At 35.4% G+C, this 14,111-nt stretch overlaps 2 protein-coding genes across 2 annotated transcripts; one reads left to right on the forward strand and one right to left on the reverse strand.

Moving 5' to 3' along the window:
• Positions 1 to 1,107, reverse strand: LOC131806533 (wnt inhibitor of Dorsal protein-like). The gene has a single exon (XM_059130713.1). The coding sequence runs from the start codon at positions 1,105 to 1,107 to the stop codon at positions 109 to 111; it is 999 nt and encodes a 332-aa protein (XP_058986696.1). The 3' UTR covers positions 1 to 108.
• Positions 1,108 to 10,813: 9,706 nt separating this feature from the next.
• LOC131800358 (wnt inhibitor of Dorsal protein-like) lies at positions 10,814 to 11,847 on the forward strand. The gene has a single exon (XM_059130714.1). The coding sequence runs from the start codon at positions 10,814 to 10,816 to the stop codon at positions 11,720 to 11,722; it is 909 nt and encodes a 302-aa protein (XP_058986697.1). The 3' UTR covers positions 11,723 to 11,847.
• Positions 11,848 to 14,111: the final 2,264 nt, after the last annotated feature.

Consider the following 14,111-nt stretch of genomic DNA (forward strand, 5'->3'; position numbering starts at 1 on the left):
ATATCTTACAACATAATCCTATATATAAATATCTGTTATCATTGAGAGGTCTCTCTCGTCCAGCGAGTTCTTTGTCAATTTATGAGAACAAAAACTCAACGCCAGTGGTTAGTAACAGAAATGATGCGTCTCAGCAAATTTACACGAGTCACATTGCATCTTAAAGTCCCATGTCAGTTTGCAATTGCAGCGGGTTTCGGTTAAGACTTTCTTCTGCTCAACACTGTAACCACATTCCCGGCAAAGATGGTTACATCTCTCTTGATCTTCCTCCGATAGATCGCCATTGTTCGTTCCAGCTGCACACTGACGTCCAACCATACCATTCCATTGTGACACAGCATCCAGTTCGCAGTAGTTGGGGGAATCCCGCATAAAGACCAAGACATCCAGGGGAATGTTGTCCCACAAAATACGAGAGTTGATAATTGTGTTCTCCAACAAAATACCTTCGTCGTACATCTGACGAATGTCGTCGGCAATCTCTTCGAAGGGTTTCAAAACTTGTCGACACAATTGTTGGGAGCATTTGCCACTTGGAGCCACAGCAGTGCAAACACATTGCTTGACGAGAGATTTTTCCAACAGATTGATGATGGCTTTGTAGTTGTGTGTGAAAATCTTGCCATAGAACTCATTTGGGAAGTTGACGTCAATGTGTCTTCTCAGAATTTTCTCCGCTGCCTGAGGATTATCGGAACACTGAGATGTGTAGGGGCTATCAGAGCAGGGAGCACATCCAGCAATCATGCCACTTGAGCAGTTCTTGGCGGTGGTGTAAATAATGGCTGCCGTTGCAATAGCCTCCACGTAGGCACCTTCTCGATCCAATTCCGATGATTTGGCAGCACGTCTCAAAATGAAATCTGATGTGGGACAGTTCCAACGTTCCCATTTGAAGGATCGCTGGCAATTTTCCATGGCCATTTCCATACTCGAACTCATGATGTTGTCCAGAGAGAAAGGAGTTAGTCTTTGGGTGTAAACGATGTTGTTGTTGGTGGTGTAAATACGTTGAGCAGCCATGTAATTCAGTTGCTGCAACAGGGATGCTTGACAGATCTCCAGCATGAGAACTATGACGATGATGATGTTTGTGTTAACCATTGTTCCCAAATTTTCTGTTTTGCTTCTTTGTTGTTAATTACTTGAGTGTTTTTTGTTGAATGATGCCAACAGTGAGATATGTTCTGGTATTTATACCTACCAGGTAGCAACACCCTTTGATGTCAATATTTTCCAATAAGAAGAGGAGTATGTTTGGTACAGGGGGGAATAATTTGATAAGAACTACGAAAACTTTGTTTTGGTTTGTGGGTCATAAAACTCTCAAAATTGTGGTCAAAGGGAAATTTATAAAAGGAAATTTAAGTCCAGGTAGTTTGCGAAGAGTTTCCCACGCCCTTGAGTGGTAAGTTTCCAAAACATTATTGGAAGTTGTGTGGAAAAGTAATTTAGCTTATGATTTTGTGGGGATGAACCCTTAGTTGTGTATGGATTACCAAAGGAAATGTGAAATTAATTTGGGAAAGCTAGAAAAATGTTGCTTTTATTTCTCCACGAAAAATTTCCTAAGAAATTAGCTCAAAAATTGCAGATATGATGAATAATTTTAGAGGAGGACGATTAAAGGCCGTTTTCAGTACAGCGATACGAGAATAAATGCAAATGAAACACTCTATTACAAATGATTTGATATTTTTTTAATTAATAATTTTGAAATAAATTTAAAACTTGAAAAACACATTTGGAATTATTTTTATTTCGCATTTGTCATACAGGCCAGTATGTCAACAATTGGATATATGGATGAAATCGAAGGTGTAATTTAAGTTGAGACAACTCAAAAACATCAGTTTAATACTTCATTGTTTTTATTGAAATAATTTTCTTAGCGTTAAGTTTTCGCTTAAAATTCCCCCTAAGCTAACTGTCTGTTTTCCATATTTTGAAAAAAAATTTATAACTTTGAAGGAGTTTTCCTTAGTCACAAATAAAATTCCATACTCGTTATTGAAAATTTCCACAATCAAAATATCCCATCACAAATGAGATATTCAGGATTTATTTTTTCCCATTCCAATGTTTTGGATTTTCAATAAGAATTTCTAAATATTGACATCGGCATTTCGTTTACCTGATAACGACTTAAATTTCGGAGGGAAAATATCCATAACTTCCGATAGTAAAATCCAGGTATTTTTTTGATCCAATTGTGAAATATTTATTATTTTCCGGTCTTGTATGTCATCACGCCTTACTTGGTGACATGGAATTCCGTCACAAATAAAACCCAAGACAATGAGGGAATTTCAACATTCCACAAAAAATCCTTAATGGTAAACCACAAGGAGCGATTTTCCCTGGCGCCACTCTAGAAAGACCAATTTAAAATGGAAACTCCATTTTATCAATGAATTTTTGAGAACTTCCATTAGAATTTCCGTACATTGAATATTCCAATGCATAAGCATGCATTTTTAACTTCTTCGATATAAATATTGAATATTTTATGATAATGACTCGTTTTGGTTTTATAGTTTCTCCAAATGGAGAATTGTTACTTAATATACACAGGAGATAAGATCATTTATTTTTATAACCTCAAATATAAAAAAGGAAAATAAAACTTTTGTTTTCTTCAAATGTAGCACAAATCAAACTTGGCCCGAAGAGGTCAGATAAGGCTGGGTTTTTCAAAATTCATACTAGGATGGTGCGAAAAATACCAAAAGGTACTAATTATGATATCCTTTGTATTTGGCGAACCAGTACAGCTAGAACACCTATATTTGGAATAAGTGTGACTGATAGAGTGTGTAATGGATGTACCAAAGGGTTATTCGCACTATAAGCGTACAAAAAGTACTAAAATGTACTATATTTACTACCATTTCGTATCACGTAAACGGTTGGAGTTAGAAACTTGAAATTTGAAATGGGAATCAAGGTTGAGGAGTAGGGTCGATGTATGGAAGTAATTTTGGGCGTGTGTACCCATTAATACGTAAAGTACTAAACGGTACTAAATTTCGTACATTTTAAATTTAAATGAACGAATGGAACAGGAATCCTGAAATTTGAAATTAACATTACTGCCGGAATGTAGTATTGGAATATGGAGGAAGTTTTCGATATTTATACTGATGTGCACGAAAAGTACTAAATGGTACTAAATTTCGTACAATTTCGATTTGGGTGAACCGATAGAGCTGGAATTTCGAAATAAGATCACTATTGCATTCTGGAACTGAGAAATGAATGTAGTTTTTGACATTTGTACGTATGTGTACTAAATGGTACTAAATATGGTACAGTTTAAATTTTGGGTGAACCATTGGAGATGGTGTCCTGAAATTTGGAAGTAAGATTTCTATAGGACTGCATGATATAGGTAGTTATGTTTGTACTTAAGTGTACTAAATGGTACTAAATTTGGTACAATTTGAATTTGGATAAACCAATAGAGAGCTGGTATTCTGAAATGTAGAAATAAGATTACTATTGCATTCTAAGACTGAGGAATGTGGGTAGTTTTGGAAGTTCGAACTAATGTGTACTAAATGGTACACAATTTTGGTGAACCGATAGAGCAGGAATTCTGATTATTAGAAACAAGATTACTATTGCATTCAACAACAAGGACAGAGTGATGTAGGTCGTTATGAAAATATGTACTCAAGTGTACTAAATGGTACAAAATTTGGATTTGGCTGAACCAATAGAGCTGGTGTCCTGAAAATTGGAAAGAAGATTACTGTCAGAGTGTAGGATTGGGGTATACAGGAAGCTTTGGAAACTCGTACTTATTTCTACAAAGTGGTACTAAATTTGGTACAATTTAAATTTTGGTATGAAAAGTACTAAATGGTACTAAATTTGGTGTTGGGTGAAGGGAAGGGCTGGAATCTGCAAATCTGATATTGAAGACACTGTTTGCTGTCTATGGAGTAAAAAATAGTACTATTTTCGTATTTGGTGAAGGGATAGAACAGAAGACCTGAAATTTGATATGGATGTCACTGTTGGTGTCTGTGGTTGAGAGAAGGAGCTGCCGTTAAATGTTGGGGTAGAGGTGGAATTCTAAAATTTGGTACCGAGGTCACTGTTGGTGCCTAGGGTGGAGAAAAGGAAGTGTTTTTAGACACATGTAGTATAACTGCATGAAAAGAAGGGTAATGCATTTGGGATTGGGTCTCAGGATAGAGGTGGAATTCTTATATTTGATATGGAATCCACTGTTGGAATGTAGTTTTGACAAAAAAAGTTCATACAAAAAAATCACCAAAATTCCCATAAGTAAAAAAAATGACCTTCCCATTCTCACTTTTTGTAAAAAAAAAAAAACAACAACAAGAACAAATGTGATTAAGCCTGTCAGTTTATCGATTTTATTTATAATTCTCATCATATGCTATTTTTGCAGTGCCACTCCATATTTTGTACAAATGTACGGCTTTTAAGCGTTTTTCCGAACTCTATTCGAAATTCCATACTCGTAATTGCTAAATTCCCATATTTAAAATATCCCATCACAGATTTCAAATTTGCGAGTTATTTTTCCGTTCGAATGTTTTGGATTTTCAATAAGAATTTCGAAAATATTGACATCAGCATTTCATTTACCTGAATCTTGGTTCAGTCACGTGTGGAAAATAATGATAACTTCCTAAAGTAAAATTCAGGTAATTTATTTTTGGAATGTTTATCCGTTTCCGGCTTGGCACATCACGCCCTAAGCGTGTCGTGTTGCTCTTAAAACCCAAATTAAATAAATATTTTTCCAAAATATCTAAAAAATCCTATGTCTCTGGCGCCTCGTTATGACTCTCACATAAAGTGGAAACTCCATTCTATGTATGAATGTATGAAATTTAGTATTTGTATTGGCGTACTTTAAATGCCCCGATGCATGAGCCAGTAGCCTTTATCTACCTAGATGTTAATGTGTGCTATGTGGCTTCATATTGGTATTTCTGATACGTATGACAAATTCCAATTTGATTACACGTTTTCCCCATATGGGGCAACGGTCATTAATCTTTAGGAAAATTTCGAACATTTACAATTTTCCAATTTATAATGCAAATGGGAATAAGTAAATAAGAAAACCCCCCTGCTCCCATTGATAAAATACATTTGGTATTTTAGTGGTAGGACAAAAATCCAATGGAAAATATTTTGCTGATGTCGGTTTTAAACGAATTTCTAGTTTCTAATGTGGGCGGGACAACACGAAAATAACACAAACGCGATTAAAAATTTACCTGGTTTTTACTAAGTTTTGTGGAATATTTCGGTTTATTGGCAAGGGAAATCTTATTGAAAATTCGAAACATTACGTTAATCCAATATGCATTTTGAGGGAAAATTGCGTTCTGCAGAGGACATTATAATCTAATTTTGAAGATATAAAAATTGTATACAAGATAAAACTGCAACAAAGTCAAACGCCATAATTTTAAATTTTTTTTAATTTAATTGAATGAAAGCAAAACATGTCGGAAAGCATAAAATTTTAGAATAAGTATAGATTTGTTCGAATTGGTCACCTTTGGCAACAATTATGGCCTATAAACCGTCACACGCTGCCCGAATGTTGCTCTGCGGTATTTTGGCTCATTCCCGGCGAAGCGCTTGCTTGGGCTGATCGCCACTTTGGTATTTTTTAGTGCCAAACTTGCTTTCTAAAATACTCAAGACACAATAGTCCAACGGATTGGTATCCGGCGATTTTAGTGGCTATTGTGCGCTGGAAATGAAGCGAGGAACCTCATTTTGTAACCATTCTTGGGTTGCGCATGCTGAGTGCGATGGTGCTGAGTCCATTTGGAATGTTCAAGGTCTGCGGCCGAGCGAAGCATCTCTTTAGCCCTTGAGTCTATTTTCTTCCTGTTGCGGTGTAAGTTCTTGCATTTTTTGAAATTTCAATGGCTTTACACCGAGCTCATTTTTCAATATTTGCCAAATAGAATATTGCGATATGTTCAGCTCACGAACCATTTTTCGGCCACTGCGACGCGAGTTTCGATCAAGTCGCTTCTTTACTTTTCGAACCATTTCTGCTGATGTTGCTGTTTTCTTCCGTCCACTTCCTTAACGTACCAGTATCACGGTAACGAGCAATGGTACGACACACAAAATATTTATTCATATTTAAATGCTGGAGTGCTCTAACGATAGCCACTTGTGGTTTTCCAGCCAAATATAAAGAAATCACGCTTGAATTCCATCACGAATAACTTTTTTTCTGGAAAATTCTCACCAAAATGCTTTTGTACGCTTTTAAACAATACATTGAGCTGTCACTGGAATAATTTTAACAACTGTCGAACGAGTTGCTTAAAAATGACAGCAGTCAGAAGTGGGTTGCAGTTTTTTCATCTCATCCGTATTTATATAAATAAAAATTTATGAATTTTGTATTTTTTTTTTTTTTTGTAAATAAATATTAAAAAAAAAGAAAATTATTGTGAAGATCCAGGATAATCTTTCTCTTGCATTTTTCTCAATTGTTTAAAATTCTTACGTTCATAGAAATTTAAATACTTTTGTTTAGTTGCATTTCTTATAACCGTTTCATTATTATTTGTTTTTAAATTCTAAGTGCAACTTTTCGGAAAATTACGATAGAAAGATATACAAATTAAATATTTCCGACTTAGCGTGGAAGTCGTTTTCTTCATACGAATTTACAAAATTTTTTTTCTAATTACCTTCCATATTTTGTACAAATGTACAAATAAGTTTTCCAAAGTCACTCGTGAAATTCCTCCGCCGTAATGCAATTTCCCACATTCGAAATATCCCATTGCCTTTTGAAATTTTGGGATTATTTTTTCTATTTAATTGTTTTGGATTTTCAATAAGAATTTCAAAATATTGGTATTTTGTTTACCTGAAACATGGTTAAGTCGTTTAAGGACAATAACCTTAACTTCCTCTAGGTATATCCAGACAATTCATTTCCTGTTTTGCCGATCGCGCCCCTAATCGTGTCATGGAATTTCTTCGGTGTTAAAACCCAAATAAAAGACATTTTCCAACACATTTAAAAACTCCTTATTGGCAAATCTATGGCGCCTCGTTATGACTTTCACATAAATTGGAAACAACATTTTGTGAATGAATGTTTTAAGTTTGAATTCTGTTTGCATTTCTGTACTTCCAATGCATGAGCAGAGTCATTATTTATTTGGCTGATATTGGGTGTTTACCGGCATGTGGGAAAATATGACCTAATCTATAGGAAACTTAAAAAAAATACAAATAATATAATACAACTGCAATAATTTAAAAATGATTACTACGATAACCGATTTTCCCTTTACGATATGATAACGAAAAATAAATTACAGAAATGGTAGATTACTGCCGATTTTGGAACAGAGCATAATTGTATGTATTTAATTGTCTATCATTTTATAAATGTTTTCGTGCAAATATGTGGTTAAAAATCTGTCATAATTTTATATTCTATTTTTTTTGGTAATTCATGTAAGGCGTTATGGAACTCATGGGATAAATCTACTCTAATTTGAAATTCCATTGGCAAATATTTTGTAGTTTTCGATTTTAAGCACCAAAGAAATTCCTAGTTGCTAATTAGGGCGGGACATGTCAATATGTTTTCAACTTTAAAACACAAGCGACTAAAAATTTACCTGGCTTTACCAAGTTTCAGAGAATATTTCCTTACAATGGTTAGGAAAAATAAAAATGTTTGGAAATCTCATTGAAAAATCAGAACATTAACATGGCAACATTCAACGTAAATCCTATTCAATTTTAAGGAAAATAGCACTCCATCCACAGTGGGTATATCTGACAATTCAAAGAATATCTGAGCTATAATCGTAGATATTTTAAAGATTTTTTTGGGATGTCAGATGTCTGGAGTTTTAAAAAATGCGGTTTAAACGACTATCGTAGCCATGATAATGCTTGTTTTTAAGAATATTTTATGGAACCATTTATGTCATAATTGTTATATTTTTAGGGAGTATCGGAGTCTTAATTGATTTTCCAACTATTTTTTGAGAGACCTATTTGAGCTACAATCCTGGATATTTTTGGGAATAATTCTTGAGATCCTTTGAGTGGCCATCTGAACTAGAACCGCACATTTTTGGGAATATATGTTGAGAAACCATCGAAAGTATAATATTTTTTCAAGGACTATCAGAGTCATTACCGAGGACTTTTTAGAATAATTTTTTAAGGTCCATAAAAGCCGCATTTTTTTTTTTTTTTTGTAAATACCTTTTAAGGACTATCTCAGGCCTTGTCGTGGATCCATTCTTATTTTTTTATCTAATCTAAAGTGTAATTCTATGATTATTGAAGCATGTTATTCCAAGGGCTATCTAAGCTACAAACGTGAACGTTTTGAAATATTTGAATAAAAAAAGTTTGAGGATTATTTAAGACATAATAATGGATTTCTAGGAACATTATTAAAGGACTATAATAGCTCAAAATACTGGATTTTTAATACTCTTTTTTAGGGACTTTTTGAACCTATATTGTGGATTCGTTAAGAACCTTTTCCAAAAAAATATCTGAGCTGTGGCAGCCGATTTTTAAGAATATATTTTTGAATTCGGTCTATTATATATATTCAGTAACTTCGGTCTATTTTTTTTTCTTTTTGAAGACTTTGTGGGTCATTGTCGTTGAACATTTAAGAATTATTGTTTTAAGAACAGTCCGAGCTCAAATTTTTGTTTTTTTTTTCAATTTTTTTCAGGACCTACAGTTATTTTTAGGAATATTTTTAAGACACCTCTGATTCATAAATTTTTACGAACATTTTTGGAGAGGAGCCAAAATTGTTGGTTTTTAGAGACTATAAAGGAATACATTTCAGGAATTATCGGAATCGTTATCGTATATTTTTTGAGATATTTTTTGGGGAAATCAGGTTTTTATTTGTGAGAGACCATAGGACTCATAATCAACGATTTGTGGGAATATTTTAAAGAATATCTCGGAAGAAACCATAATCGAGAATATTTGGGAGCATTTTCAGGATAATCCAGAGCAATTATCCTGGATGTTTGAGAACATATTTTGAACATCAGGTTCTATTGCCGAAACATTTATACATTTATTTTAAGAGCCATCAGAGCCATAATCTTGGATATTTAGATTAGGTATTATTCCTGAATATTTTTCAAGGACTAAGTACACCATAATCCTTGGTTAAGAATGATTTTCTAGTATATCTGGACCACTATCATGGACTTTTGGAGAATATTGTCCTAGGACTGCCCAAACCCTAGTCTTGGATTTTTAAAAATATATATAAGGTCGATCAGAACACAATAGTGGATTTTTTATGATTTTCGATATGATTTTTGAGAATTTCAGCTCTAAACCTTCACTTAATACCAAATTTTGAAATTTGTACGATTTAATACTTTTCGTAAAATTATAGCACACATTTGTAACACCACCACCACATCTCAACACCATGTACCAACAGATACCTTAATATCAAATGTCGGTATTTCAGCTATATACAATGACTCATTACCAATTTTAGAAACATTGAATAGTTTTCGTATAAATTTAGTACTAATTTCCAAAACCGTTCCATATCTAAATCCTAGACACCGAAAGTTATCGCAATATAACATTTCCCGGTTTCAGCCCTATCCCTTCACCTAAAACCAAATTGAGTACAATTTAGTACTTTTCGTAAAAATATAGGACACATTTCAAAATCACTGTCAAATCTCAAAAAACCTAAAACCAAATTGAGTACCATTTAGTACTTTTCGTAAAAATATAGGACACATTTCCAAATCACTGTCAAATCTTAAAAAACAGATACCAACATATATAAAATTTGAGGATTCCACCTCTATACTTTTATCCAATACCAAATATAGAACCATTCCGAAACCACCTCTATATTTCCAGGTTACACATGAGCAGCGGCTCTGATACCAAATGTTATTTTTCAAACACTATATGTTCACTCAATACCAAAGTGTACGAAGTGTTGTTCTATTCAGTACTTTTCGTACACTTATAATTCACATTTCCAAAACCATTTTTCTATCACAAACCTACCACCAACTGGGACCCCAATACAAAATTTCAAAATCCCAGCTTTATTCGTTCACCCTAGAACAAACTGTTTAAAATTTAGTACCATTTAGTACAGTTCAGATACAGTACAGATTTCAAGAACCACATATATCAACATTACTTTCCAACTTTGATTCTCATACCAAATTTCAAGATTTGTTAACATTTTAGAACTTTTCGTAACCTTGAAGTTCGAATTTCCAAAACCCTTTCAAATATCTAGCTAGTTCCGTTTTTCCACAACAAAGTACTCAATTTTAAGTACATTTTAGTATTTTTCGTACCCTTTTAGTTCGAATTTCAAAAAATCCAGCTATCATACGCCAAGACACCAACACTGACCCTCGTGCAAAATTTCAAAATTCAGTCATTTCGTCTGGGCTTTGTTTTTCACACATTCTCATTAATTTAGAAAATTAAACATTTATATATTTCTCAAATTCTAACAAATTCAAAAATTCATTGCAATTTATAGCAATTTGGTCCTATGGACACTAACAAACAAAAATATCCTATAGGATTAACTCAATACAATGAGCTACCTGCGTGATATAAATAGCCGACAATTCTTTAACGCAACCAACATTCAACAAAGATTCCTCATCCTATCAACACCGTACACAGCAAACCTATGACAATGTTTACTTACTTCATCATTCATTTTCTTCTCCTCCTTGAGATCTGTCAAGGATCACTATTGCATCAACTAAACTATATGGCTGCCCAAAGCATCTACGCCAATAAAGTTTACAGCCCACTGCGAGCTCCCTTCTCGTTGGACAATGTGATGCGATCAAGCATGGAAATGGCCATGGAAAATTGCCAGCGATCATTCAAATGGGAACGTTGGAATTGCCCCACATCTGATTTTATTTTGAGACGCAGTGCCAAATCAGCAGAATTAGATCGTGAGGGAGCCTATGTGGAAGCCATAGCAACAGCGGCCATAATTTACACCATCGCCAAGAACTGTTCCAGTGGCATAACAGCGGGCTGTGGTTCCTGCTCGGATAATCCATATACGCCTCTTTGTTCGGATAACCCCAGAGAAGCCGAAGAACTCTTGAGGAAATATAGGAATATCAAATTTCCCCACGATTTCAGAGGTAAAATTGAGGCCCACAACTACAAAGCTATTACAAATCTCTTGGGAAAATCTCTCATCAAACAGTGTGTATGTGCCATTATCGGTCCAGGTGGCATATGTGCCAAAGAATTTTGTCGCCAAGTTTTGAAACCCTTCGAAGAGATTGCCGATGACATTCGTCAGATGTACGACAAAGGTATTTTGTTGGAGAACACAATTATCAACTCTCGTATCTTGTGGGACAACATTCCCCTGGATGTCTTGGTCTTTATGCGGGACTCCCCCAACTACTGTGAACTGGATGCTGTGCCACATTGGAATGGCATGGTTGGACGTCAGTGTGCAGCTGGAACGAGCAATGGTGATCTGTCGGATGAGGATCAAGAGAGATGCAATCATCTTTGCGGGGAATGTGGTTACACGTTGGAAGAGAAAAATGTCCTGACCGAAACTCGCTGTAATTGTAAATTTACGTGGGATTTTCGATTGCAGTGCGACTCTTGCCTTATTGCAGAGAAACATTACTATTGTTATTGAATAAATGGGTGGTGATTTGAGGGATGTTAACCTCGCCGGGCGAGATCTATAGAAATGCATATGAATATAATTAGACTAATTTATAGATAATAAGATTTTCAAATAAAATTTACGAAAATGTTAAATGTTTTAACTTTTTTTGCTTTTAAAGATAAATATCGGCTTTAGACCCTAGGTCTCTTCGGAGAAAATCCGTTTAAGGACTTTTGGAGTCGATCTAGTCATGTCGCTCTGGCCGCCTCGTGAGTAAATAACACTCGAATGTTCAAACTTGGTACATCGTACTTTTTTTACCGAACTTAGATCGAGTTCAGTGATGGCCTACTCCTTCTGGTACCTCCCAACAGAAGGTCAAATTTCGTAATAATAATTATCGAAAAATGTGAAAATAGTGTGTGTCGAAATTTTTCGAAAAATTCACAAATTTCTTTCAAAATGACTGGCTGATTTAGAATCAACGCCCAGGCGAAATGGCTGAAGCTAAAATCTTGAAATTATTACGAGGGTCAGTCTTGGTGCCTAGGCGTGTGATAAAGCTAAATGGGTACGAAAAGTTCCAAAACGTACTATAAATTTAATACTTTGTATTGGACAAAAGTAAGGGGCTGGAATTCTGAAACTTGGAATGAGAGTCACTAATGGAGTGCAGGATGGATGTGCCAAAAGGGTTTTTGAAAATTCGAACTTCAAGGTTACGAAAAGATCCAAATTGGCACTAAACTTCTAAAATGGTACCATTTGGTATTATGTGGACGGATAGAGCTAAAAACTTGAAAATAGGCATGAAAATCAATGTTGGAAAGTAAATTGGATACATGAACGTGGTTCTATAAATTTGTACGAACTGTACTTAATAGTACTGTACTTAATAGTACTAAATCTAGAACAATTTTGTTTAGGGTGAAGGGATGAAAGTGGAGTTTTCAAATTTGCAAGTAGGTAGGTATATAGTGGTAGGTTTGTGATAAAGAGCGGGTTTTGGAAATTTGTACAAGTGCACGAAAAGAACTAAATCTGGTATTGGGTGAAGGAATAGAACTTAAATCCTGAAACTTAATATACAGGGTGAGATGAAAAAACTGCAACCATCTTCAGACTGCTATCATTTCTACGCCACTAGTCCGAGAGCTATTAAAATTATTCCAGTGACAGCTCATTACGGGGTGAGATAAAAAAACTGGAACCAACTTCAGACTGCTGTCAATTCTAAGCCACTCATCCGACAGCTGTTAAAATTATTCCAATGATAGCTTATTATATTGTTTACAAGCGTCCAAAAGCATTTTGCTGAGAATTTTCCAGAAAAAAAGTTATTCGTGATGGAATTCAAACGTGATAGTGTGATTTCTTTATATTTGGCAGGAAAACCACAAGTGGCTATCGTTAGAGCACTCCAGCATTTAAATGTGAATAAATCGTATTTGTCTCATACCATCGCTCGTTACCATGACGACGTCAAGGAAGTGGACGGAAGAAAACAGCAACATCAGCAGAAATGGTTCGAAAAGTAAAGAAGCGACTTGATCGAAACCCGCGTCGCAGTGGCCGAAAATGTGGCTCGTGAGCTGAACATGTCACAATATTCCATTCGGCAAATATTGAAAAATGAGCTCGGGGTAAAGCCATTGAAATTCCAAAAAGTGCAAGAACTTACACCGCAACAGAAATAAAATAGACTCAAAAGAGCTAAAGAGTTGCTTCGCTTGACCGAAAGTGGTGAACTGCCGAATTTGGTATTCTCCGATGAGAAAACATTCGTTGTTCAGCAGTTTGTAACGGACAAAATGATCGTGTTTACTTGCCAAAGAGGTCAGCTGAAAATGTGCACCTTCGGTAGGCCACCAGAACGCAAGCGCCGGCCATTATGATCGTATGGGCCGCCATAACAGCCAATGGACGATCTCCGCTCGTATTAATCGACCGTGGCATCAGAATAAATACCGAAAATTATCACTTAATTATTCTGGAGGGTGTATTAAAGCCTTGGGCATGCAAACATTTTGGCCGCAGACCTTGGACATTGGACAGGACTCAGTACCATCGCACTTAGCACGTGCCACCCAAAAATGGTCACAAAATGAGGTTCCTCGCTTCATTTCCAGCGCACAATGGCCACCAAAATCTTGGGATACCAATCCGTTGGACTATTATGTCCGGAGAATTTGTAAAGCAAGGTTGACACTTAATAAATACCAAAGTGTCGATCACCTCAAGCAAGCGCTTCGCCGGGAATGGGCCAAAATACCGCAGAGCAACATTTGGGCAGCGTGTGACGGCTTCATTGGCCGTTAGAAGGCTATAATTCGTGCCAAAGGAGACCAATTGGAACAAATCTAAACTTGTTCTAAAATTTGATGCTATTTCCGACATTTTGTGCTTTCATCCAATA

This window comes from Musca domestica, unplaced genomic scaffold (genome assembly GCF_030504385.1).
Source record: "Musca domestica strain aabys unplaced genomic scaffold, Musca_domestica.polishedcontigs.V.1.1 79, whole genome shotgun sequence".
Taxonomy (NCBI): Eukaryota; Metazoa; Arthropoda; class Insecta; order Diptera; family Muscidae; genus Musca; species Musca domestica.

Excerpts from the sequence above, each read along its gene's own strand:
- LOC131806533 (XM_059130713.1), bottom strand. The coding sequence starts at position 1,107 with ATGGTTAACACAAACATCATCATCGTCATAGTTCTCATGCTGGAGATC.
- LOC131800358 (XM_059130714.1), top strand. The coding sequence starts at position 10,814 with ATGGCTGCCCAAAGCATCTACGCCAATAAAGTTTACAGCCCACTGCGA.